Here is a 24,321-nt window from a genome sequence, read left to right as displayed (position 1 = left end):
TCTCCGGAAGCCCCAAAATGCAGATTCCACAGGCTGGGGTGTGGCTCGGGAACGCACAATTTTAGCGAGCCCCTCCCTCAAGAGTTTGAGCACCACTGGCCATAGGTTTAAGGCACTGAAAGTCAAGGCTGTGACCTTTCTTTAAGGATGCGCTTAGAACCTCCTGCAGCTCAAAGCCATCTCACCACCCACTCCATTATCTGACTTCAGGTTCTCAGAGGACCCGCTGCCCCCCAGGATCTGAGGCTGCTAACCTCGGGGGCCAGCGGCCTCCCTCAGCTTCCTGGGCCCCACGCCAGGCGGTGACTCACAGCAGAAGAGGACAGAGTGGCCTTGACAGCCAGCCCTCCCCGCCCACCTCTCTGCATCAGCAGGGCAGGGCCAGGGCTGCCACTGCTGTGACTTCTCTGATTTACCACTGCGGGTGGCACTGTGGGGCCTGCTGCCCAGTGCCCGCCCTTGCCTGTGTGCCTGGCTGGACCTCCCCACACCGAGACTCACCCTAAATCACAAGGGACTCGTCTCTTGGTCAGCCAGCAGCCCCACCCCCGATGCCATCAGAGGGTGCCACCTCCAGAAGCACAGGGGGAGGTCCCCATTGTGCCCTCCTGGAGCCTAGCAGGCATTGAACCTCAGATTGCTGGCACCTGCTGACCTCGCCCAGAATACCTCCATCCCCAGGCTCCAGGTACCAGAGTCAAGATGCTGTCCCCTGGCTCAGCACATCACCACTGGGCAGTTACTTGAGCTCCTGAAGCTCGGTTTCCTCATCTGTGAATCAGCCCTTCCCTGTGCTGGCCTTTGGCCCCGGGCCTGGCTTCAGCCTCCGGCCGCCCTCAGGCCCCTGCTTGGCCACCGGACGCACAGCTCGGTTTCCCCATCCCTGCCCCATGGGGGCTCGGGAATGGAACCACTTGCCAGCATTAGTGTAAATTCAACTTAGAGTTCTGTAAGCTCGGGGGCGGGGGAACCAAGGGCCCTGCAGGAGTGGGGAGAGGCCAGCCCAGAGCCACACGGCCAGCCTGCAGCCGTGATGAAACAGAGTTTCAGCTGTGCCTGCCACACACTGGGTGCTTTCTTCCATAGCTCTCTTCAGGAGCCCCTGAAAGGATGGTGAGAGGCGGGAAGGAAGGTCATAGACCAGGCGATGAGGGATCAGAGGGGTTAGGAGTCTTGTCCCAGGACACACAGCCTGTGAGACCAGAACTGAGGCCTGAGGCCTTCACCTCACCTCTCCGGAGAGCATCCGCGCAGCCCCGAGCTCCTCTGGGCCTCTGGGTCCCTCTGCCACCCGAGGCTGTGTGAGCACCCCCCTCAGCTCCCCAACACAGCCCAGGTGGCTGGGAGCCCGGTGCCAACCCTTCTACTATTCACGCCTCTCTTTGTTTGCCAGCCGGGACCCAGACCAGAGGCCCCGGCTTTGCCAGGAAAGATAAGGCGCCAACAGCTGGCGTGCCCTCTTCTGCGCTGCGCTCCATCTCAATTTCCCGAAAGAACACGAAGGCTTCTTGTTCCCAGCCCAGTGCGGGGGCCGGACCTTCCTCTCTTGAAAGGCAGGATTACAGGGCTAGAGTTACGGGTTTCCCTGCATCCACCTGTTCCCTCTGCAGCGCTGTGTGGGCCAGAGAGCCGGTGCCCGCCTGCGGCGGGGTCTCAGTTGGGGACAGTGGCGGCTCCCATGTGCCCGGCCTCCTGTGTATGGTGGAGCCCACGCAGAGCTTCTCAAGGTTGGTGCTGCGGGTCCCAAGTTAGAGGGGAGGAAACTGAGGCTCCTCCAGACCACGCGGTCGGGGGTTGGCTTTGCCAGGGCTCCCTGCCCTGTGCTGGGTGCCAAGCTGACTCATCTGTCCTTAAAACAAGACTCGGAAGAAGTGAATTCGTGGACGCGAGCCCTGCCTGCCCACACCTCGACCTCTCACTTGGTAGTTGCGTCAATCAGAAATCGAAAGGAGAGAACAAAAACAAGAGGCCATGAAAGGGCCCCCCCAGAGGTCAGCCTGCAGCCCCAGCCCGCCCTGTCCTCCTCCTCCTCTGGCACAGGGAGCTGGGCAGTGGGCCTGGGGGAGAGTCCAGCCCAGAGTCCCTGGGTCCAGGGGATGACCTCCGTCTCTGCGGGTCATGAGTGCCACTGTGGGGGGGCCCGGGGCCGGAAGGTGGCTCCCCACCCTGGCGGACCCCGCCAAGCCAATGACACCACTGCCAACAAAAGGATTAAGGCGACGTCACAAGAAGCAGCTTGGTGCCAGGAGAAGTTAGTGTCCTCGAGGAGGCTGGCAGGCCTCCAGGGACGCCTGGACATGAGCAAAACACGGCAATGTCTTCTGTCCCCCCGCCCCTGGGAAGACACTCACACATCACAACTGCAGCACCACTCATTTTGCACATGGGGAAACTGAGGACCAGAGAGGGGAAGGGGTGTGCCCCTGAACCCCCAGGGCCAAGGACGGTCTCAGATAGAGTCGGGGACAGGGGTTGGGGCCCTTGCTGAAGCTCTCTGGCTTTGCATCCCAGCAGCCCTGCACTTGAACCCGCATGCCTCCATGGGCTGGCCGTGGGGTGATCCACACCCTCGAACCTCAGTTTCCCTGTCTATAAAATAGCACCGAGCTAATAGGGTTGCAGGGAAAAGGTAACAGAAAGTGCCAGTTAAAGGCCTCGCAGAGACCTCTCGACCCTAAGTGCTTCGTGAAGGCTGTTGGAGGAGCAATGACTCGTGGAGTCAGAGAAGTAATGAGACGGTTTGTGGAGCATCTAGTCTGTGCCTGGTACCAGGCACAAAGATGACTCAGACATGACCTTCGAGACCATCAGCGTCAGAGTTCCCGTTATGGCTCAGCAGAAACGAATCTGACTAGCACCCATGAGGACGCAGGTTCTATCCTTGGCCTCGCTCAGCGGGGATCTGGTGTCGTGCAGGTCGCAGATGCGGCTTGGATCCCGCGTTGCTGTGGCTGTGGCTGTGGCACAGGCTGGCAGCTGCAGCCTGGATTCGACCCCTAGCCTGGGAACTTCCATATGCCGCGGTGTGGTCCTAAAAAGACAAAGCAAACCCCCAAAGAGACCATCAGCATCTAACAAGAAATGTGGAGTGATGGATGCGCTCAGAGCCCCCTCCCTGCCGGAGAAGGGAAGGTGGGAGGGAAAGAAGGCAACCCGAGGAATAACGCCCTCCAGGGAGAGGGACTAGCTCTGGTCAGATCCGAGGGTGGGAAACAGCGTGGAACGTATGGAGAGTTCCCTCTGCTTGGCTGCTTAGGGTGTGAGGGGGTGGGGCGCTGGCAGTGCTGGGCAGGGAGCCCAGGTGGCCTGTGGTGTCAGGCCACCTGGGGAAGGTCAGCGTGCGCCAGGCCCTAAGGGCTTGGACTTAACTCTATCAGGGAATTCGCCCTGTAGGGGCTCCCTAGCTGACGTGTCAGGGACCCCCGAGCCACTGGGCTGAGACAAGAGGGGGCCTCTGGGAAAGGGAAGGTGGGGTCAGGGTGCCTCCATGGGGGACAAGGCAGTCAACGGGCAGGACCGCCCAGTGGGGGGCCACTGCACCCACTCTGTCCCCATCACGGCTGTGCTGAGAGGGGCCTTGAGGTCTAGGTGGGGAAACTGAGGCTCGCTGGGGGTGGGGCTAGGGGAGGCACTGGGGGGGTCAGGGGCCACCTCCCCCCAAGGACCGAGCTCCTTCCACTGCCTGGGCTCGCTCTCCACTTGCTGGAGTGTTTCTTCCATTATCCAGACATTTGGGGGTTTATTCCCTAACTCACTGATGAAAAATTGCTCTTTCAAAATGTGCATTTTAAAAATGCATTTACATTTTTTTTTAAAATTTTTTGGCTGCATGTAGAATTTTCCAGACCAGGGGTGGAACCCACGCCACAGCAGTGACCAGGGCCACAGCAGTAACAAGGCCAGGTCCTTTAGCTACTAGACCATCAGAAAACTCCATAAGGCCTATTTTTAAAAAACAGCAGCCGATTCTTCCTGGAGTCAGCCCCCCCTCCCTTCTCCCCCTCCCCTCCCCCAAGCCCCCTTTTCTCAGGGCCTTAAATCACTTTCTTAAAGGGGCTGGGAGACCACGGGGAGATAACTGCCCTTTGACATGCTGCCTTTCACCAGTCAAAAAGGTTCCGCTCTGGAGGCCCAGAGGGGCAGCCAGGAGGCGCTGGGCCCTGAGGCAGGCGGCGCTTCCCTGGGAAAATGCCCCTGCCCCTCGTGTCTGCGCCCAGCACCCGGGGGGACCGGGACGCTTTGCGGCTGCTGCAGGCCTGACCTCTGAGTCCTGATCCTCTCCAGCTCCAGCCGCAGGGCTCAGGGACGTGCTGGGAGTGATCGTCCTGACCAGCTCAGCCCTCAGTCCTGTGAGCCTGGAAGAGGCAGAAATGTCATCACGGGAGATATTCGGGGGGGCGGGGGAGGTGCTTTAGTGACCAATAAGGAGCCCTACTGAGGTTTTACTTGTACTAAAAAAAATGACCTGTCGATCTGAAATTCAAATTGGGCCTGACGCCCGTGATCGATGTGGCTGCCCCAGTGTTGCTCCCAGGAGTTCTGAGGAATAATAACATGTGACCCCACATGTGTCCTGGGGGAGGCCAGTGACAAGGACTTGGAACTTGGAGGGTCTTTCGGGCACATAGGAAGTGCCTCTCCTGGGGGTCGTGCTGTCTGCATTGTCTCCAGGCAGAGGGTTGGGAGCGCCCAGCTTGTTTGAACTGAGTGGCTGGTGGCATTTGAAACATCAGAGTGCCCTGGAGCAGCTCCATCTGGGACGCTGTGAGCACGGGCTGGCAAGAGGCCTTGGGTTTGACACCTCTTATCTTCCGGACGCTGAGCCTCACTGGAAATTAACATCCCTGCTTGCTCGGAAAACCCAAGGGAGGTCTGGTCCCTCCTTTGCTCCACATCCTTCCATGGCTCCCATCTCCCTGAGGGTCAAAGCCAAGGGTCCCCCCTGGACAGCAAAAGGCCCTTCTCGAGCTTCCCCCACCCTTCTCGCTGGGCTCATCTCGCCCCACTCCCCCATCACTCTGCACAAACTGAGCTTGCCGGTCTTCTTTGAAAAGAGCAGGCACCGCCGCCCCACCTCAGGGCCTGTGCCCCTGCTGCTGCTTCTGCCAGGAACACCCTCAACTCAGATACGCCCCTTCAAGGCCCTCGGGTTCTCCTCAACTATCACATTCTTCAAAGGACCCTCTCCGGCCTCTCTCCAAAGCACTGCTCTCTCTTCTCCGATTCACCACCCTCCCTCCCGGTCACCCTCATGCCCACTGGACATCCTTTGGTGACTTATATTGCTCATTGTCTGTATATTCCAGGGTCAGCCCTGTGTGAATAGGGACCACACTTTTTTTTTTTTTACAGCTGATCAATAAATGTTTGTTGAATGACTCATTGACCCAAATGTTGCTGCTGTGGCCTCTGCTTCTGTGCCAGGTTACGCAGGACCTTCCATGCATCAGACCTCACTTCAAATCTTTCTTTCTAATAGGAAGACCCCATTTCAAGGTTGTCTCCAGGACCCTGGAGGCTCAGCTCCTCCCAGGCCCTGGATGGCCATGTTTTCCTGAGCCCCTGAGCCATTCATGCTGCTATCTGATATGCAGGACCCTTCCCTCCCTTGTCACCTCCCACTCATCCCTTAAGACCCAGCTCAGGGTCACCTCCTCCAGAAAGCCTCCCCTGTCTCTTCCTCATAACTTGAGTCACAGCCCAGAGCTTCCTTGGGACCAGGCTACAGGGAAGGTCCTGGGTGACCTGGCATAGGAGTAACAGCAACATTCAGTCAGTCATTCAACAAACATTTACTGATCAGCTGCAGACAAGGAAGGCGTGGTCCCTGCCAGCACAGGGTGTACAGATAATGAACAAAAGAAAGCTAGACTTCAGCAGAAACCCTACCCTGCTTCCTTTCCTCCTCACGCCTTCTGAGAGCCTCTCCCAATAAGCCACATACAGATGCTCAAAGCTCTGCTTCTATCACATAGACCCCCCCACCCCCGACCCTGCCCTCGACCGCAGGTGCTATTTCATTCATGCTTATCACCTATAAGGTAACGAGGAGACAAAGGCCCAGAGAGATTATGTGTCCAGCAGAGACCACACAGCACCAAGTGGCAGAGCTGATTCGCCAGCCACACCCCTGTCCCTGCTTCCCACCTGTTGCCCCTAGTGACTGTGGACACAGGCGCAGGACGAGGACAGAAGCCCAGGCTCCCACCCACTGCAGCATCCACACCCCGCCCGCAGGCTGGAAGTGCCCTCAGAGGCAACCCGCCTTCCCCAGATCACAGAATCCACTGAACATCCGGTGCTGGGGGCCGGGCAGGAGGGGGCGTCTCTGGAATTGAACGTGATTGTCGCCTCCGGGAGGGCTAATGAGCTTGCTATCCCGAAGTGGATTTGTTTTCCAGCCGTGATGAGCTGCCTGCTGCCCTCACCTCCCGCCCGGCTCCTGGCTCAGGTTTCGGCTACACAATCAGCCTGACCATCGGCACCTCCGCCAGGCCCCAGGCTCGCGCCCAACCTCATGGGAGGATGTTTCTGGCCTATTTCCAGAACCCTCTATTGACAGATGCAAGCTTGCAAATCCAGGAAGGACAACGTCACCCCCCTTGGGAGCGGTCAAGGGGAGGAGGCCACATAACTCACGATAAGAAAACCCGCAGGTGCCTCTCCCCAGAAACCCAGATGACAGGCTGGCCTTGTCTGCCCTGCACATGTGGTCCCGACACCTGCCTTGCCTGCATTTCACCGGGCTGTGTAGACACGGCCAGGTCACTTGGGCTGCCAGCTGAACAGAGCTTCAAAGCTGAAGAAGAAATTACCCAGGGCTGGGCCCCTGCCAGTCACATCCTCTCTCACGGTGTTTGTCCCTTTGTTTGGAACTTGCAGAAACCTCCAGATTTCCAGCTTTGTCCGTGTCTGTCCCTCCTTCCCTCCAGCCCCGCAACAAGAGGCTCCGGGCTTGACCTGGAGCTTCAAGCAGCAAGTGTTTGCTGGCAGCCACTCTGGACCCGGATGCTTGAATTTTATCCCACCGAGTCCTCACCACAGCCTGGGAGGTGGGTGCTGTCTTTATCCCATCTTACAGATGAGGAAACTGAGGCATAAGGTCTCAGGGCCAAGAGGTGATGGCCAATGAGCCCCCGAAAAGGGAACAAATAACAAACACTAGAGGGGGTGTGGAGAAAAAGCCCCCCTCCTGCACTGTTGGTGGGAATGTAAATTGGTACAATCACTGTAGAAAATAGTATGGAGACACCGCAGAAAACTAAATATACAACTACCATATGACCAGCAATCCCACTGCTGGGCATTTATATGGACAAAACTTTCATTGAAAAAGATATGTGGGAGTTCCTATCATGGCTCAGCAGAAATGAATCTGACTAGCATCCATGAGGATGCAGGTTCGATCCGTGGCCTCGCTCAGTGGGTTAAGGATCCAGAGTTGCCATGAGCTATGGTGTAGATTGCAGACACGGCTCGGATCCCATGTTGCTGTGGCTGTGGTGGTGGCCAGCAGCTACAGCTCCAATTCGACCCCTAGCCTGGGAACTTCCATATGCCTTGGGTGTGGCCCTAAAAAGACGAAAGAAAGAAAGACAGAAAGACAGAAAGAAAGACAGAAGGAAAGACAGAAAGAAAGACAAAGACAGAAAGACAGAAAGAAAGAAAGAAAGAAAGACAGAAAGACAGAAAGAAAGAAAGACAGAGAGACAGAAAGAAGAAAGAAAGAAAGAAAGAAAGAAAGAAAGAAAGAAAGAAAGAAAGAAAGAAAGGAAAGAAAGAGATACATGCATCCCTGTGTTCACTGCAGCACTATTCACAATAGCCAAGACATGGAAACAACCTAAATACCTAAATGTCCACCAACAGAAGAATGAATTAAGAAGATGTGGTGCATATACACGACGGAATATTACTCAGCCATAATAAAGACAAAGGAGTGCCATTTGCTGCAGCATGAATGGAACTAGAGATTCTCATACTAAGTGAAGTAAGCCAGAGAGAGAAAGACAAATACCATATGATATCACTTACTTGTCGAATCTAAAATTTGAAACAGATGATCCATCTAAAAAAGCAGAGTCATGGCCAAGGAGAGCAGACTTGGGATTCTGGGCCGGCGGGGTGGGGTCGGGGGAGCGGAGGGAGTGGGATGGATGGGCCTTTGGGGGTTTTGGGGGGATGCAGACTGTTAGGTTTGGAAAGGATGGGTAATGATGTACAATGCTACTTTTGCACAGCACAGGGAGCTGTGTGAGGGGGTCGCTTTGCTCCACAACAGAACTTGAAGAAATGCTGTAAATCAACTCTACTTTAATAATAATAATAAGGGACTCAATGCCGTTAGTCAATTGAGGGGAACTGAATCTAAGCCACAGTGAGACACCGCTTCACACCCACTAGGATGGCGGGAACCAAAAAGTCACAACGAGCGCCGGGGAGGATGTGGGTGCTCGGAGCCCTGACGTGCTGCTGGTGAGACCGTACATGGTGCTGCCTCTTTGGAATACAGTCCGGCCGTTTTTCAAAAAGTGAAACATGGGGTTACCATAGGATCCAGCCATTCCCCTTTCAGGTACCTAACTACCCAAGAGAGATGAAAACCTGTGTTCACATGGAAACTGGCGATCACAGTGGCGTCTTTCCTAACAGCCAAAAAGTAAAAACAAGCTAGATGTCCGTCAGCTGACGAGCGGATCAATGCGAGCTGGTCTATTTCCACGCCCGTGAGGACCACTTGTCCACACAAAGGGGTGAAGCAGGGTATGGACCACAGCATGACTGCAGCTGAAAAGCTTATCCCGAGTGAAAGCAGCTGGTCACAAAAGGCCAAGTATTGTTCCCTTCCATTCCCGCGGAATGTCCAGAACAGGCACATCCATAGAAGCCGGAGGGCGAGCAGTCATTGCCAAGGGCTGGGGGTTGACAGCCAATGGGTTGGGGGTTGACAGAATTGTTCTAAAACTGACAGCAGTGATGGTTGCATCACTTTATTTTTTTGTTTTTGTAATTTTTTTTTCTATTATAGGGCTGCACCTGCAGCACATGGACATTCCCAGGCTGCGAGGTGAATCAGAGCCACCGCTGCTGGCCTTCGCCACAGCCACAGCCACAGCAACAACAGGATCCAAGCCGTGTCTGCGACCTACACCACAGCTCACATCAACGGCGGATCCCGGCCTGAGAGAGGCCAGGGATCAAACCTGCATCTTTATGGACTCTAGTTGGATTCATTTCCCTTGTCCCACAAAGGGAACTCCTGCATAATTTACTTTAAATGGGTGAGTTATATGATATGTAAATTACATCTCGATGAGGGCTGTTACCAAAAAAAACAAAAAAAGTGATGACCCAGGACTCTCCACGGAGCCTACATACAGCCTGAAGGTCACTGGCTACACTCCCTTGCCTCCCTGTGGGGCTCAGAGGAACCCAAGCACCACTGCCCTGGCCAGCTAGCCCCCAGCTGATGCCACAGACTTGGGAACCAGGGACCCCCCCCCCACCCCACCCCGCCCCACATGCTCTGAGTGACACGCTCTCCTGCTACTCTAAGCTAAGACCACCCCACAGGACCCTGCAGGTCCAGAGAAACCCCGGCTGTGGCCACTCCTCCCACCAGATGTGCCCTGTGGATGCTGATTGGAGGTGAGTGGGCCCCTCCCAGGCACCCAGGACCCACAGTCTCATGATGGCACAGCTGCTTGTTCTGGTGACACCTATTTATAGCCTCTTGCATCTTAAAAAGGAAAGAAAGCGAAGAAATTCCATGCGGGCAGAGGGATGGGGTTTTTTCAGGGTTTTCCTGTGCCTGCTTCCGCAGCGCTGGGTGCTGTGACAGTGTGCTGGGTCACAGGACAGACTCCGAGATGTCAGGAAGGAGCACGGGCTGGGGCAGGCACCCAAGATCCCGGTTGGAACTCCACGGTCATTCCTCACCCAGCAGTGCCCAGGCCTATGACATGGGGACAGTGTCCCTCACAGAGCTGTGACAAGCATGGGGTAGCGAATACTCTAGGTGGGGGGGTCCACCCAGAGCAGGGTCCGCAGCACCCACTCAATAAACTAGAGCACGTGGCCATCACTGCTTCTCACTCTGGGAGGAATGGGGGAGCCCCGGGGGGTGGGGTTGCAGCCAGGATGCTGTTCCAGCCCCAGCCACACTCCTTGGGCATGAAGGTGCCAGGAGCACCCGCCAGCAGCAGGGCAGGGATGCAGTGCAGCCGTGGACTGCGTGCTCACTCCTCCAGCGAGAAGCAGCCCGAAAGGTGTTTTTCTGCAGCTGCCCGGGGGCTTTGACATGTTTTTCCATCAGAAATAAATGAGGCGGGATTCCTAGAAATGTGTTTAAACTTCAGAGGGAGTTATCTAAACATGTCGGCTTAGAAGTTGAAATAGGGGGCCCAGAACTGCGCAAGTGTCGAGGCTCCAACCCGGAGCCCAACAAGCCTGAACCGCAGTTTCGCCTCTAGCGATTTGGGCAACACCATCGTCTCTTGCAAACATTTCTTTTAAACCAGGTCTGATCTCATTAAACAGAGCAACGTGTGTTCAATGCCACGATGCACTGTTAGGCTGTGCACCTCCGTTTACAGTCATTTAGTTACATGCTCTGTAAACGCAGGTGGAAAAGCCTCTTACTAAACTGATGATGCGTTTTACCTAACATCGTAGCCTCAAGGAAACGGTGTCGGTATGAGACGGCTCAGGTTAGACTCACCGTCTTTATTTTCCAACATATTTCCCTGACCATTTCCTTCTAATCTCATGTCTCACTTTTTTTTTAGTCTGTTGATCTCGCTGATTAAACAGACTCACGAACTATCCATCTCGACTTCCCCTTTGGTGCCTTAGCAAAAGGGAATAAATCAAGAGAGCTCTTTGGCAACAGGCAGCTCATGTTTCTCTTCATTATGCTTTTCCTTGCTGGTGTCATGACCACATCTTTCAGAGATTTGTTTTCAGGCTCTTCAACGCACGTGCAAACCCATGGGAGAGAACCCGTTTTGGAAAAAAAAAAAAAGAAAACATCTTGCCCCTGATTTTGTGATTAGCATGTTGGAAAGACTTGTGATCCACATTTCAGATGCTTGCTGACCACAGTACACAAAATACGCTCTGACCATTTCATCATTTTTTTTCTTTGGCCCCGGCAGGTGGAAGTTCCCTGGCCAGGGCTCAAACTTGAGCCACAGCAGTGACAATGAGCCACAGCAGTGACGACCCTGAATCCTTAACCACTAGGCCACCAGGGAACCCTGAACATGTCATAATGAAAATGGATTTTTTTTAAATCATTTTGGGAAAGAAGTTAGCGGGGGGGGCGGGGGGGGGGAGGTATTACTGATCTGATCACGCCCCCTGGCCTAGGTGTGCACACATGATTTACTTTGTCAATGAAATGCTGGGAGTGATAATACTGGTCACTTCTGGGTGGGAACATTTAATTGCCACTGTGACATCTCTGCCTCTTCTTTCATCTGCCTCATGACTGCAGAAGCATGGGTCCCTAGGAGGCATCACACCTGCTGAGCCACCAGGTAGGTGCCCGGCCCTGGAGAGTTACCCAGACTCACAGTGAACTTAGCGTGAGTGAGAAATACACCTTTGTTGCTTTAAGTGGCTGACATTTGCTTTTTTCACAGTATCCCACGCCCATCCTGAGTAACAGAGTCACAACAAACCAAAGGGGCTGTTGGGAGTTCCCCCTGTGAGACATCCGGTTAAGGGTCTGGCATTGCCGCAGCTGCTGTGTAGGTCACAGCAGCTGCTGTTTAGGTCACAGCTGCAGCTAAGATTTGATCCCAGGGCCAGGAACTTCCCTATGTCATGGTGCAGCTGAAGAAAAGAAAAGAAAAGAAAAGAAAAGAAAAGAAAAGAAAAGAAAAGAAAAGAAAAGAAAAGAAAAGAAAAGAAAGAAAGAAAGAAAGAAAGAAAGAAAGAAAGAAAGAAAGAGAAAAAACAGAAACTGGGGCTGCTTTGATCAATGCAAAATTTTGAAATCAACAGCAATGGATAATAATGAATATATATCTTTGGCCCATCACAGCCACCTGTTTCCATATTTTATTTTGACTGCATGGTTTCAAAAAAAAAAAAAAAACACAGATAAATGGCTGCAAACAACAACAGCTTTGTGTCATTTTTAAAAATGTAATAAAAAATATTTAAAACGTGATCATACTCTCTCAAGAATGCTCAGTTAGAAGGAACCCAATACATTAAAAGAAGAATTTGGTGGAGTTCCTGTCATGGCGCAGTGGTTAACGAATCCGACTAGGAACCACGGGGTTGCGGGTTCGATCCCTGGCCTTGCTCAGTGGGTTAACGACCCGGCATTGCCGTGAGCTGTGGTGCAGGAGGTCGCAGATGCGGCTCGGATCCCGTGTTGCTGTAGCTGTGGCGTAGGCTGGTGGCTGCAGCTCCGATTCGACCCCTAGCCTGGGAACCTCCATATGCCACAGGGGCACCCCCGGAAAAGACCAAAAAAAAAAAGAACTTGGTAATTTTTTTGGCTGCGCCCAAGGCATATGGAAATTCCCAAACCTAGGCCACAGCAGCAACCTGAGCTGCTGCAGTAACAACGCCAGATTCTTAACCTGCTTCTCCATAAGAGAACTCCCAGAAGTCAGTAACTTATTTCCAGGTTGAATTCCCCAGAGCCTCTACGCTGTATTTTGAGTCAGGGGTGTGAAAGCCCCCGAGGGCACTGCAGACGCTGGAGCAGGAGGACAGGAGCCCCACAGGTTCGCTCATTCGCTGCTTCGAGGTCCTCAGGCCATGACGAGGGCCCACGCAGAGCTGGGGTCCTGGAGCCCTGTGGGCTGTCAGAACACAGGACACGTGTGCAGAGCTGTGTGTTTGCCAGCAGGATTCTACAGGGGTGGATGCCAACCAAAAAACCTCTCTGTGACCAGAGAGGGAAGAAGGCTTGCCCTGGGTCACACAGCAATGAGCTCTCAACACATGTCCTGACATCCAGCCTCCTCTGAGCGGGACAGGGGTGTCCAGGTCAGCAAGAGGGGTGGAGGAGGGCACTTCAGGGGTGCAGGTCCATGGGGGCTGTGGAATCCAGGGATGTGTCCGTGGAGGAGGAGCAGACAAGGGAGGAAGCCTGAGTGCAGGTGCCCAGGGGCCTGGGTTTGGGAATCAGGGCAAGTCCCAGCTCATCCCTCTTGCTGTGACCCTGAGCCAGTCTCTCTTTCTCTTGGGCTTCAGTTTTCCCTCCATAACATGAGCCTCCACGGGGGGACGTGTGGACGTGGCGTGGGAAGCACGAGGGGCAGCGTCGGGACCAGCCTGGAGCGTCCTATGTCCGCCCCTGACCCCAGCCTCCTGTTCCAGGCTCGATGCTCCTCAGGTTACGCCCTTCCTGCCGTCGCTAGCACCGGCACCTGGGGCCCCTAGGGCCACTCCTGAGGATTGCTGGCTGCCACCCATACCTCCCCCAAGGTCGTGGTGTCACCTCGGCTTATAGATGAGCTGACTGAGGGTCAGAGAGGAGGCTCTGCCCAAGTCCAGGTGGAGACGGGTCTGCCGGACCCTGGAAATTGACCTCCGTCTACACCTACGTGGTGGGCAGACCAACTCTTGGGGCTTTGCTGGGGCAGCCCCTGCACCCAGTCCCTGAGGCTCAGCCGTCTGTGGTCTGGACCTTCCTGAAGGGGGAGGCTGCGCCCGGCCTCAGCCCCTCCCCCTCCCCCTTCCTACCCCCCTGCCGTTGCTGAATCCTTCCACCCCCGCCTCCCCGGGCGGGGGGGGCCTCACCCTCTCTGCTCAGGACCATCTCCCCAGCCTGCCCCAGGCCTTCTGGCCTCTCCTGTCCCTACACCCACTCCGCTGAAGCTATCCAGGCACTGCCCTGGCTGGAGGCTTCGCTGTCTCCCTATTGTTCAAGAGATAAAAGCAGAACCCAGTTACCTGTGTCTTGGGGTGGGGGGGAGGATCAGCCTTCACCGACAGGTGGGGAGCCACGTAGGGAGATGCTAAGGTCTAGAGGCCATGCCCAGCTCTCCTGGGAAAAGATGCTGCCTCTCCAAGAGCTGGACTTAAGTTAATAGAGCGTTTGCTTCTATCTCCTCCCAGAGATGCTCCCTACAGACCCAGGCCCTGGGGGCGGTCGCCGTGAAGCAGGGCAGAACCCAGCCCACCAAGCAGATAGAGTGGAGGCTGCCCTGCTCCACAGAGTAGCCGGGGTCTGCCTTGAGGTCCAGGGGCAGGACCCTAGGGCCCTCCCTGGGCTCTGGGATGCCAGGAACGAAGAGAAAGGGTATGGCTCACCCCAATGTCAATCACTCTCCCTGGAAAAACCACTTCCCACTATAAAAACAATGTCCCTGCAGCGCCGGGCAGAGGGGGGTCGGGTAGAAAGTTTTACAGGACAAAGGAGGTCACTCTGCCGGCCGAGTCCTTATCCAGGTCAGGGGTGTCCATCCTTACCACACCCTCCAGGGCAAGGCAAATGTCCACCTGTCACCGAGGCTCAGAGAGGTTAAGTGACTTGCCCAAGGCCACAGAGCCAGGGAGGGCAGAGCAGAGATTCAAACACTGGGCCCTGATGGACCTGCGTCAGGTGCTCCACTGAGAATACAACGGCCTGCATTCTAGTGCTTAGAACTGTGAAATCGCTTTGCTGGGACCTTCCCCAAACATGGGGGACCTTACAGCACAGATCTCCTTCGGGGTTTTGCCTAGAGGTCAAAGGCACCACAAGGTCAAAGGCAGAAATAGTAATCCACAGACCCAGGATAGAAGGAGCCCTCCATCCAGGCACGAGCCAGTACTTACAGGCACTGTCTGCAGGCCCAGAGTGGGTGCGGCAAAGTCCTGCTTCACAGATGTGGAAGCTGAGTCTTAGGAGGGAAGTAACCATCCAAGCCTCTAGCTCCCTAAGGGGTAGGGCTGGGCCTGGAAGCCAGGCAACGCAAAGGGAAGCACCTTCGCTGGACGTGGTGCACAGGCTGGTAGTTCTCAGTGCAGGCAAGTTCCTGCTATAAATATGATGCTGACTCCCGGTAACCCTAGCCTCCAGGCTCCCCTGCCCAGGCACAGGGCCAGAGATCCCAGAGCAGACCACCTGCCACTGCCCTCCTGCGCTGTGGAACTTTCCTGACGCCCTAACAAGGTACCACATTTTTTTTTTTTTTTTACAGGCTCCAAATGACTGGAGACTCTGTGGAACCAGCCGTCCCTGAAATGAGAAGGGCCATTGCTCAGTGCAAAGCCAGAAAGGCCTACGAGACGGCCAGCCTCCCTGTCCCCTGGGTGAGCAGGTGGGACTTCCTGGAGGGGCCCCTGAGCTGAGTTCTGCGCAAACAGGGTCTGGGAGGTTGGGTTCAAAACCCAGTTCCACCAGTGACCCGCTGGGTGACTTTGGACGAGTTTGCCTCTCTGAGCATCAGTTTCCTTGTTATACAGCCGAGTTCACGCTGCCCTGCCTCCAGGATTAAATAGTGTGTCCACAGCGGCCAGGACACAGGGCCCAGCAGATGATCTGGTCCCTTCCTTTTCCTTTTTGGTTTTTGCAGCTCATTTACTGGTTGAATAATAAACACAGCAGCTACAACTGCTAACAATAGACAGAGCCTTATTTTAAGGGTGTTACATGCTTTCCGTCACTTCATCCCCACAGGGGCTTGAAGAGCAAATGTCCTATCTTTGTCCCCATTTAATGGATGAGGAAACTGAGGCACAGCATCCTTAAATTATCTGCCCAAGGTCACACAGGTCACGGGTAGAGAACTGAGAACTTTCCCCGCTGTCGACACGGGGCCCAGAGATTGGTTCCTGAGAGCAGGTAACTCTTTCCCAGCAGCCTCCTGGGCCCAATCCCTGCCACCCAGTAGGAGGCCAAGAAAGACATGCATTTCAGGCCACACACTGTTAGGAGACCCCCTCCGATAAACACAACACACACCCCTGGACCAGGTGCTGTCTTTACCGCTGCCAACCAGGTGTGAGCGCAAGCCTAGCCCATCAGTGACCAAAGAGCGTCACCTGGTATTTTGTAGGCATGAAGCCAAGGCCAAGCTCCCCTGGAGGTGCCCACCCAGCCAGAGTGGGCAGGACCAGGCGACTGCCCGTCAGCCTCCAAACCAGCTGACCTTCTCCTAAACCCGACAGTGAAGGCTCCGTCTGCACCCAGGCTCCAAGCCCCCCCGCCACGCACACACTGTGCCCATTCCATCACCCCGACAGGCTAAATATTGCCCTGGCCTTCCTGAAATACCCTTCCCCACACGGGTGGTTTTACAAGCTGCTAAAAGCAGGGCCATGTCCCCGGTGGAGGGAGAGAGCTATTCCGGGTCCGTGTCAGGTGTGGGCAGAGCCAGCCAGAAAGGGCCTGTCTGCGCCGCCCCCCCACGCTGGCTCCTTCGCAGCCACAGTGGACAATTCTGGCAGCCAGCGCCACTGGCACCCAGCAGAAGAGGGTGAGGTCAGGCCAGTTTGTCAGTGGCCCCCTCCCCAACGCACACACTCACACACACACTGTTCCATATCTGACTCGGCCAGGCCCAGGCGCTGGAACTGTCCATCAGACACCACGCAGGGTGGGGCCACACCGCTGTCGCCCAGAACCCACCCCGAGGCGCCAGGACAGCCAGGCATGCCCAAGATTCTCCACGGCGCTGTGTAACAGAGAAGGCGTCCCCGGGCCACAGACATGCGGCAGCTTCGGCGACGAGGCCCGGTCGGAGGGGGCCGTACCGGGATGCACAGGCCCCCAGTGCCTCTGTGCTCCTGCCCGGGGCCCCTCCCTTGTGGCGTCCATGGAGATACCACTGCGCCCTCACCCCACACCTGCAGACACTGTCAGGCGTCATCACAGTCCATCTTGGCCACCTGCGCGTTAGGTGCTGTTATCAATGTCTCCTTTTCACCTGGGGACGCCGAGGCTCAGCGCCGTTAAGCCACTTGCCCAAGGTCACCCAACTTGGAAGTGAAAGAATTGGGATTTGAACCTGGGTTCCTGACTCCAGAGTCCCCCGCGGAGCCCCTGGATCAGGCTGTTTCCAGCCCCGCCCCCCAGGCAGTTTCGGGGTGATTCCACATCAGAGCTTGTTTTCAACTGGACTGAGCTGGAGACCACCAGCCAGGGACACAGGCAACCAGTCCCTGTCGCAGCCCCTTGCCCAGGCAGGGCAGAGGGTGTGCCGGCAGAGGGTGTGCCGGCAGAGCCCAACCTCTGAGCACTCCCCCTCCTGCCTGCATCCTGGGCCATTTCCAACCTAGAGCATTTGGGGACCCATGGACAGCCTGCCTTGTGCTCTCAGACCCGAAACTCAGAACTTCCCTGGGGGGAATCTTGGGCCTCTGGGGGGCCCGATGGGAGCTCCCACTCCCCAACTGCCAGGTAAATGTTCATGCACACTCTTCTCCACGCAGTTCCGGGGGCTGGCACCCGGAGCCTCCCCCACACACCCCGGGAGTCCAGCTGCAGCCCAGGCCCCTGCTGCACTTTGGGTCAGCTCTGGACGCCCCGCTGACAGCCAGGAGGGGTTTGTGACCAGCTCAGCTTCCGGATCTAGCCCCATGGGGAAGCTGGGCGGGGGCGGGGGGGAGATGCAAGTGAGCTTTGAAAGTCACGCGCCCCACTCTCCAGGAGCCCAGCCCCCCTCCCCCAGACATCAGGCCCGTAGGAAGGGGCACCAGCCCCACAGCTGCCTGCAGCCTGTGGGGGCCCTGTGCCCTCGATAACCAGAGGCCTTGGCTCTGCAACCAGAGCCACGGTGGGTAAATATAGCACTGCCACTCACCGGCAGAGGGGCCCTCGCCGTCCGACATGGTGCAGGAGATGGGCGGGCAGCTGGCCACAGCCTGCAGGGACGCTCAGAGCCCTCAGCGGCTGTCACCCACCTGGTGGGGCTTGCAGCGGCTGGCCCTGCTCTGCGTCCAGTCCCCAGGCGGCGTCCCGCCCCGGCAGCCCCAGCCAACCCCCCCACCCCCCCGCCCCTTCCCCGACGCTGGGCCGGGCAGATAAGAAGGCGCTCCAGGGCTGGGAGCCGGCGGGATTGGTGGATAAATCTGGGCACTGCCCTCCCCTGCCCCGGCCTCTCCCAGCAGCCTGAGAATGCAGCCTGAGAAACGCCTGCAGCCCTGGTCAGTATGCGAGACCCCTGCCCCAGTGGAGGGCCCTGAATGCCTAGCAAGCTCTTCTACCCAGTGAGGGGCAATTATGGGCATCAGAGGAGAGTGACAGGGATGTCACCCAAGGGGCATGTGCTGGGTGCCAGAGCTGTGCCCAGAGCTGCCACACTTGTCATCATGCTCAGCTCTCCAGGGCAGCCACCCCTAACATCTCCATGTCACAGAGGGGGTTAAGGGACCCACCCAAGGCCACTTGACCAGTTAGGCGCATGACGGGAGCTGGGATCCGGAGCCAGACTATCTGTCTCCAAGGCGACCGGAAGCTGCGCCCCTTGCCTTTGACTGATGGGCAGATGAGAGTCCATATTTAGGAGTGCCTCTTGGGTTCCAAGCACTCTGCCTGTACCGTGGTGGCTTCGGGTTGGGGGGCGGGGATGGAGATGGACCCATGGGAGGGGCCGTGTGACTCTGACACAGAGTGGGTGCTCAGGAAACATCGATCGAGAGAACACACCTCTGTAAGCCCTTAGTAAGCACTCCCTGCCTGCTTGCCTAAGAGCTAACTCGGTCCCTTTCCTGGGTCCCCACAAAGGCCTGGACCAGAGACCTGGACAATTTGAAGTAGAGGCTCCGAGCTGAGGTCCCAGGGCTGGGAGCCAGGGACTCCTCCGGGTCTCCCCGGCTCTGTGTGCAGAGAAGAGAAGGCTGGTATCAACCTTAGAGAGCTACTGGAGGGCTTCCTGGAGGAGCTGGTGTTTGAGTTACATCTTTGACAGATAAGAATGTCTTTTCTGGGGAAGTGGAGTCACTCCAGGAAGAGGCCAGCAGGTGCCAAGTTAAGAGGTGGGAAAGCTCGATTGGAGAGTGACCGGGGTGCCTGGCAGGGGCTGGACGTGGAGTGACCCCAAGGAAAGAAGACAGCTGGTGCCTGTGGAAGAGGAGGCATCCCAGGCTGGGGAAGCCAGGAGAGGCTTCCTGAAGGAGGAGGCAGGTGCTCATGCTGAAGCACCCATGAGCCTCAATAAAACGAGAAGGGGAATGGCCCTGCAATGCATCCAGCCGCTCTTCCATGGCAGTGGGGCGTTTCCCACCTCGGAGACCTGGGGCGGAAGGCAAGAGGGGCCCCTTCCAGAGACGGGGTCGGGGAAGGGCTATAGAGTCCACCAGCTGTTCAGAGAGAACAGCGAAGGAATTCGATCCCTGGGAGATGGCTCCAGCCTCTTGGCCTCTGCCTGTGTTCTTCCCTTGGTCAGGAATTCCCTGACCTCCTCCCGGATCTCCTCCTCGGGGAAGCATGTCTGATGCCCCCGAAGGAGGTCAGACCCCTGCACGCCACTTTGCAAACTCTGACCTTACTGTGGGCAGTGTCTGGTCCTGGCCGTATCTACCCCTTGATTGGCTCTTGCTGTTCTGAATGGTAATGAGCTTACTGTCCCTGGAGGTATGTAAGCAGGGCTGGCCAGCCACGGACAGAGGACACAGCGGAGAGTTCAAGCAACAGACAGCAATTAGATTAAATGGTTTGGGGTCCCTCCAGAGTGACCACCTGGTCATTGTTTCCCTGGGCCTTTCGCTGTTTGGGCCCTGAAAGTCCTCGTGTGTCCTGGGGACCCTCTGTCCCAGTCCAAACAGGATTGTTGTTCATCCTGGGCCCCTCTTAACTAAGAATTTTTTTTTTGTCTTTTTCTAGAGCTGCACCTGAGGCATATGGAGGTTCCCAGGCTGAGGGTCTCATCAGAGCTGTTGCTGCCAGCCTACACCATAACCACGACAATGCGGGACCTGAGCTGCATCTGCGACCTACACCGCAGGTCACAGCAACACCGGATCCTTAACCCACTGAGCAAGGCCAGGGATTGAACCCGGAACCTCATGGTTCCTAGTCGGATTCGTTAACCACTGCAGCACAATGGCAACTCCAACTGAGATTTTTTTTTTTGTCTTTTTGCTATTTCTTGGGCCACTCCCGCGGCATATGGAGCTGTAGCCGCCGGCCTACGCCAGAGCCGCAGCAACGCGGGATCCAAGCTGCGTCTGCAACCTACACCACAGCTCAGGCAACGCCGGATCATTAACCCACTGAGCAAGGCCAGAGATCGAACCCATAATCTCATGGTTCCTAGTCGGATTCATTAGCCACGACAGGAACTCCTCAACTGAGATTTTTATTTTAAGTAGGAAAAAAAAAAGACAAAGCAAGACTGGAACCGTCCCTGGAACCATCCCCCACCCCCCGCCCCAGAAATCCCCCTCCTCCCTCCGCACCACAGGACATGATTCCAGGACACGGATTCTGGGAGGGAGTGGAAACTCGCTGCCCTGTGCCTTGGGAGGGCAGCAGGGAAGAAGGGCTGCCTGTCAGCAAGGAGACAAGCAGCTCCCCTGGGCCTCCCCACCTGCAGAGTGGGGAGGGGTCTCACCTGCTGGGTCTGGGGGAGTAATGGGGACAAGGCAGTAGGGGCAGCTATAGCCCAGGAGGGGGGCGGGACCAGGAGGGGTCACTATCATTGAAGCTGGAAGGCATGGGTGTGTTCAGACCTGCTGCGCTGTGTGGCCTTGGGCAAGTCCTGGCCCCTCTCTGTGTCTCCATTTCCACATCAGTGGGGCATTTATGAGCCCCCGGTGCACCTGGGCCAAGCCAGGCTTGGGGCAGGGCGACGCCCACAGCCCCTGCCATCAGGCTCGCATGGTCCCGCGGGACAACCCCATCCATCTCGAGTGTCATCTCCTGGAGGGTATGCTCCGGGCTCCTGGCTGGATCCACACCTCTGAGCCTGCCAGAGTCTAGGTCAGGTGCCACAGGTGTGCCCAGGGCTGGACAAACAGCAGGGCTGCAGGAAGAGTCCCGCAGAGGCCTCACCTTGGCCCCGCAGGTCCCGGGCTGGGCGAGAGTGCCGTTGGATGGGCCTGGTCCAGCGCCAGCCCCGCAACCTCCTTGGTGACTGGGACCTGCCCAACCCCAGCTGTTTCTCACCTGGAAACACAGGGGTGACGCCTGCGGGGGCTTCGGTCAGCACTAGAGTCAAGACGTCATGGGTGGGGGGCCTTCCACCTCCCTACCCTGCAGCCATCTGTCTGTCTGTCTGTCTGTCTGCCCCTGAGTCCCACCCAAACCGGCCGCCCAGTGTCCACCCGGCTGGAGCCGGCTCCTGTGTGCAGGCGGCTTCCTCTTCCTGTCCTTCGCCCCAGACTCTTCCTGTTTTCTTTACTGTGGGAACATGTGTTGGGAAAAAAAGCAACACGATTCCTCTGCTCCTGAGGTCACGACAGCAGCCATGCGCCCACTGCGTGCGCATCCCTGAGCATGCATGGCAGTGTGTGAGGGGGGGGAACCTGTGTGTGGGGCATGTAAACATGTGCACGTGTATGTGTGCAGTGCCTGTGTGGGCATGTGCACATCTGTATGGAGGCGGGCACGTGCACGTGTGTGTGCACGTCTGTGCGTGTGCGTTGTGTACGTGCATACCTGTGTTCCTACAAGCTCGTGCTATAGTTCTGACTCTCCAGCCAGATGTTGGTGTCCCTGTCGTGGACACAAAGCCTGGTGCGGTTTTGGCTCACAACGAGGGTCTGATGCCATTTTTTTCTTTTTCTTTTTTTTCTTTTTTTTTCAAGAGATGGACCTGCAACATATGGAAGTTCCCAGGCTAGGGGCCCAATCGGGGCTGCAGCTGCCGGCCTACACCACAGCCACAGCAATGCCAGATCCAAGCCATGTCTGCGACCCACACCACAGCTCACGGTAATGCTGGATCCTTAACCCACTGAGTGAGGCCAGGGATCGAACCTGCGTCCTCATGGATACCTCATGGATAGTTGGGTTGTTACCACTGAGCTCCAGCAGGAACTCCTCTGATGCCATCTCAACCGCCCAGCAGGCGCCCATTCGAGCAGTGGCCTCGGCAGTCGGCTAGAGTTGGGTGCTTGGAGGGGAACGCGGTATATGGGCGCACACTTGCTGGATGTCAGTGGGGCAGCCCTGAGCCTGGCCACCCCCCAGGCCCTCCTTGATGTCGTGCAGCCTCAGGGGAAGCCGTGGCCTGATTCACAGCGGAGGATGACCACCAGGTGTGAGGTCCACCTGCTGCACCCCCCTGCTCCCCCACCCATCCCGAGAAAGGCAGGATCTGAGTTCCCACAGCTCAGCCAGTGCTGATGCCAGAGGAAAGTGTCCCAGGAGGAGGGGAGGGTCAGGGCGGAGGCCCTGCTTCCTGCTGGCACCTGCCCCCCTCCCCTGACTCAGCTGGGTCTCAGGGGTCCCTGCACTTCCTCCCTGCTAGAGCCCCCATCTTTCTGGGCCTTGGGCCCCCCATAAATGGTGGCAGGAAAGTTTCAAATGAGGAGCCTCACCTGGGGCCTTGGTGGCCAGGACTTGAAGAGGGACAGTGGACATTCACTTTGGATGGACGCACACCTCCTGGGTGTGTGGCCTTGGACAGGTCACCTAACCTGGTGGGGTTAGGATGGGGCGTGTGAGGCACAGCAAAGGCACAGATGCACTGCCAGATACACGCAGCCTGAGACACGCAGACGTGGGCACTGAGACCCACCCACGCAGCCTTACGCTCAAGAGACGGGCAGATCACAGAACCACAGAGATATATGGAGAGAACAAGGGGACACATACACGTGGTACACACACACACACACACACACACACACACACTCTCCAGTGCAGCTCTGGGAGCTGCTTTCACACCCAGGCCCCTGTCCACCCAGGCACCTTAAGTTGATGGCTGCCTGGATGGCCTTGGGAGAGCCTCCTGGCTTCCAGGCTCCTGGCCTCCAGGCTCCTGGACAGGAGAGAAGCCCAAGAGGCCGGTCCAGCCACACGGGGTGCCCCTGGGGTGTGAGGGTGGAAGCAGCTCCTGGGTTCCTTGGGGCAAGCCCTTCACCTCTGGATGGGGGCCAAAGAGCCACTGCCATTTGGTGTGTATGAGGGGTGGGGATGGGGCCCAGGGGGCCAGGCAGCTCGTGGGGAGACTCCGGCTCCCTCCTCAGGCTCCTGGGATCCCGGCAGGGGTGAGGCCCGACCTCTTGGGGCCTAGTCTATAGAAAGGGACCTGGGGCTACAGTACAGCTGGGTCCCGGGCCTGCCAGACAGCAGGTGCTCGGCGGGGAGCTGAGACCCCCATTATGGCTCCTCCTTGGCCAGGGTCCTGGGCTGGGGGTGCAGGATCTCTGCCACAGCGTGGCCCCCCTGGCACCCTAAAAGCTCAACCAGCGGAGCTGGGCCTGAAGACAGGGAGTGGGGAGGGGAGACGGAGCCTTTTGACCCTGCGCACCTGGCGCTGACCCTGGCCTTGACCCTGGCACACCCCACCTGAGAGGCCAGGCTCCCGAAGGAAAAGCCCCGGGCCCCTCACCCCCTGCCTGGTGTCAGCATCCAGGAGGAAGCCGGTGGAGCTTCCCCCAGGACAGGCCTAGAGGCTGGGCCTGGCAAGTGTGTGTGTGGGTGTGTGTGTGTGTGGGGGTGCCAGCAGGGTGGGAGCTGCCCACAGGCCAGCCCAGAGAGAGAGGCGTGGGTTCCCCTCTGACCCCCCACCCTCTGGAGTGCCCCTTAGGGCTCCCCTGGGGTGACCACCCTGCCTGGCTGGCCAGTCCAGCCCACTGCAGAGGGTGCCTGAGGCGGGCCACACCAGGAGACGTCCAGCAGCGAGAAGGAAGCAAGGGACGTGTTCTGGGAGAAGTGTCTTTAAAGCCCAGACTGGGGGAGGGCCTGGACTCCCTCCGTTCCTACCCCAGCCCTGACTCAGAGATGACCGCCTGCAGGAGGTGGCCTGCTGCCTGCCAGAAATGCCCCAGAGCCCCCCCCCCCCCCCCCCGCCGCCCGTTACTCTTGGGTGTCTGGGCAGAGAGGCCGAGGCTTCTGGAGCCCGGGGTGAGGTCTGGACAGACATGTGCCTTTAGGGGTGGAGACCGCTCCCCTGGGTCCCATCCTCCTGGGGAAGCTGCCCTTGGACTCAGAATTCTCACCTCAGAGAAGAAGCAGCTTCCACGCCAGGAGAGTGGGGGTGGGAGTGGAATCCAGGACCAGTGCCCTCCCACCTCTGCCCTGAGGTCACCACCAGGTGATCGCCCTGGAAACCCTTCTCAAGCTGTATCCATGGGGTCCACCGGGCTGGACAGACCTGACTGTGGGCCAGGGTACAGGATACCCTGCCCGCTTACCAAGACAACCAGAAAGGACGAAGCCCCTTCCAGAACCTTCCCAGCTGGGCAGTTAGTTGTGGT

At 57.2% G+C, this 24,321-nt stretch overlaps 1 protein-coding gene across 2 annotated transcripts in view; it reads right to left on the bottom strand.

The window, feature by feature from the left end:
- The window catches only part of EML1 (EMAP like 1), a 186,843-nt gene extending 168,923 nt beyond the window's left edge, over positions 1-17,920 (bottom strand). Inside the window, exon 1 of one of the 2 annotated variants that reach the window (XM_047794809.1) lies at positions 17,757-17,920. In XM_047794809.1, the coding sequence (XP_047650765.1) occupies positions 17,757-17,784 (28 nt within the window). In that variant the 5' untranslated portion in view covers positions 17,785-17,920. The remainder of the gene's footprint in view (positions 1-17,756) is intronic. The other variant, XM_047794812.1, reaches the window with a different exon arrangement.
- Between the last annotated feature and the right edge of the window lie 6,401 nt (positions 17,921-24,321).

The sequence above is a fragment of the Phacochoerus africanus genome, chromosome 9, assembly GCF_016906955.1.
Source record: "Phacochoerus africanus isolate WHEZ1 chromosome 9, ROS_Pafr_v1, whole genome shotgun sequence".
Lineage (NCBI taxonomy): Eukaryota > Metazoa > Chordata > Mammalia > Artiodactyla > Suidae > Phacochoerus > Phacochoerus africanus.
This window is presented reverse-complemented; position numbering and strand designations above follow the sequence as displayed.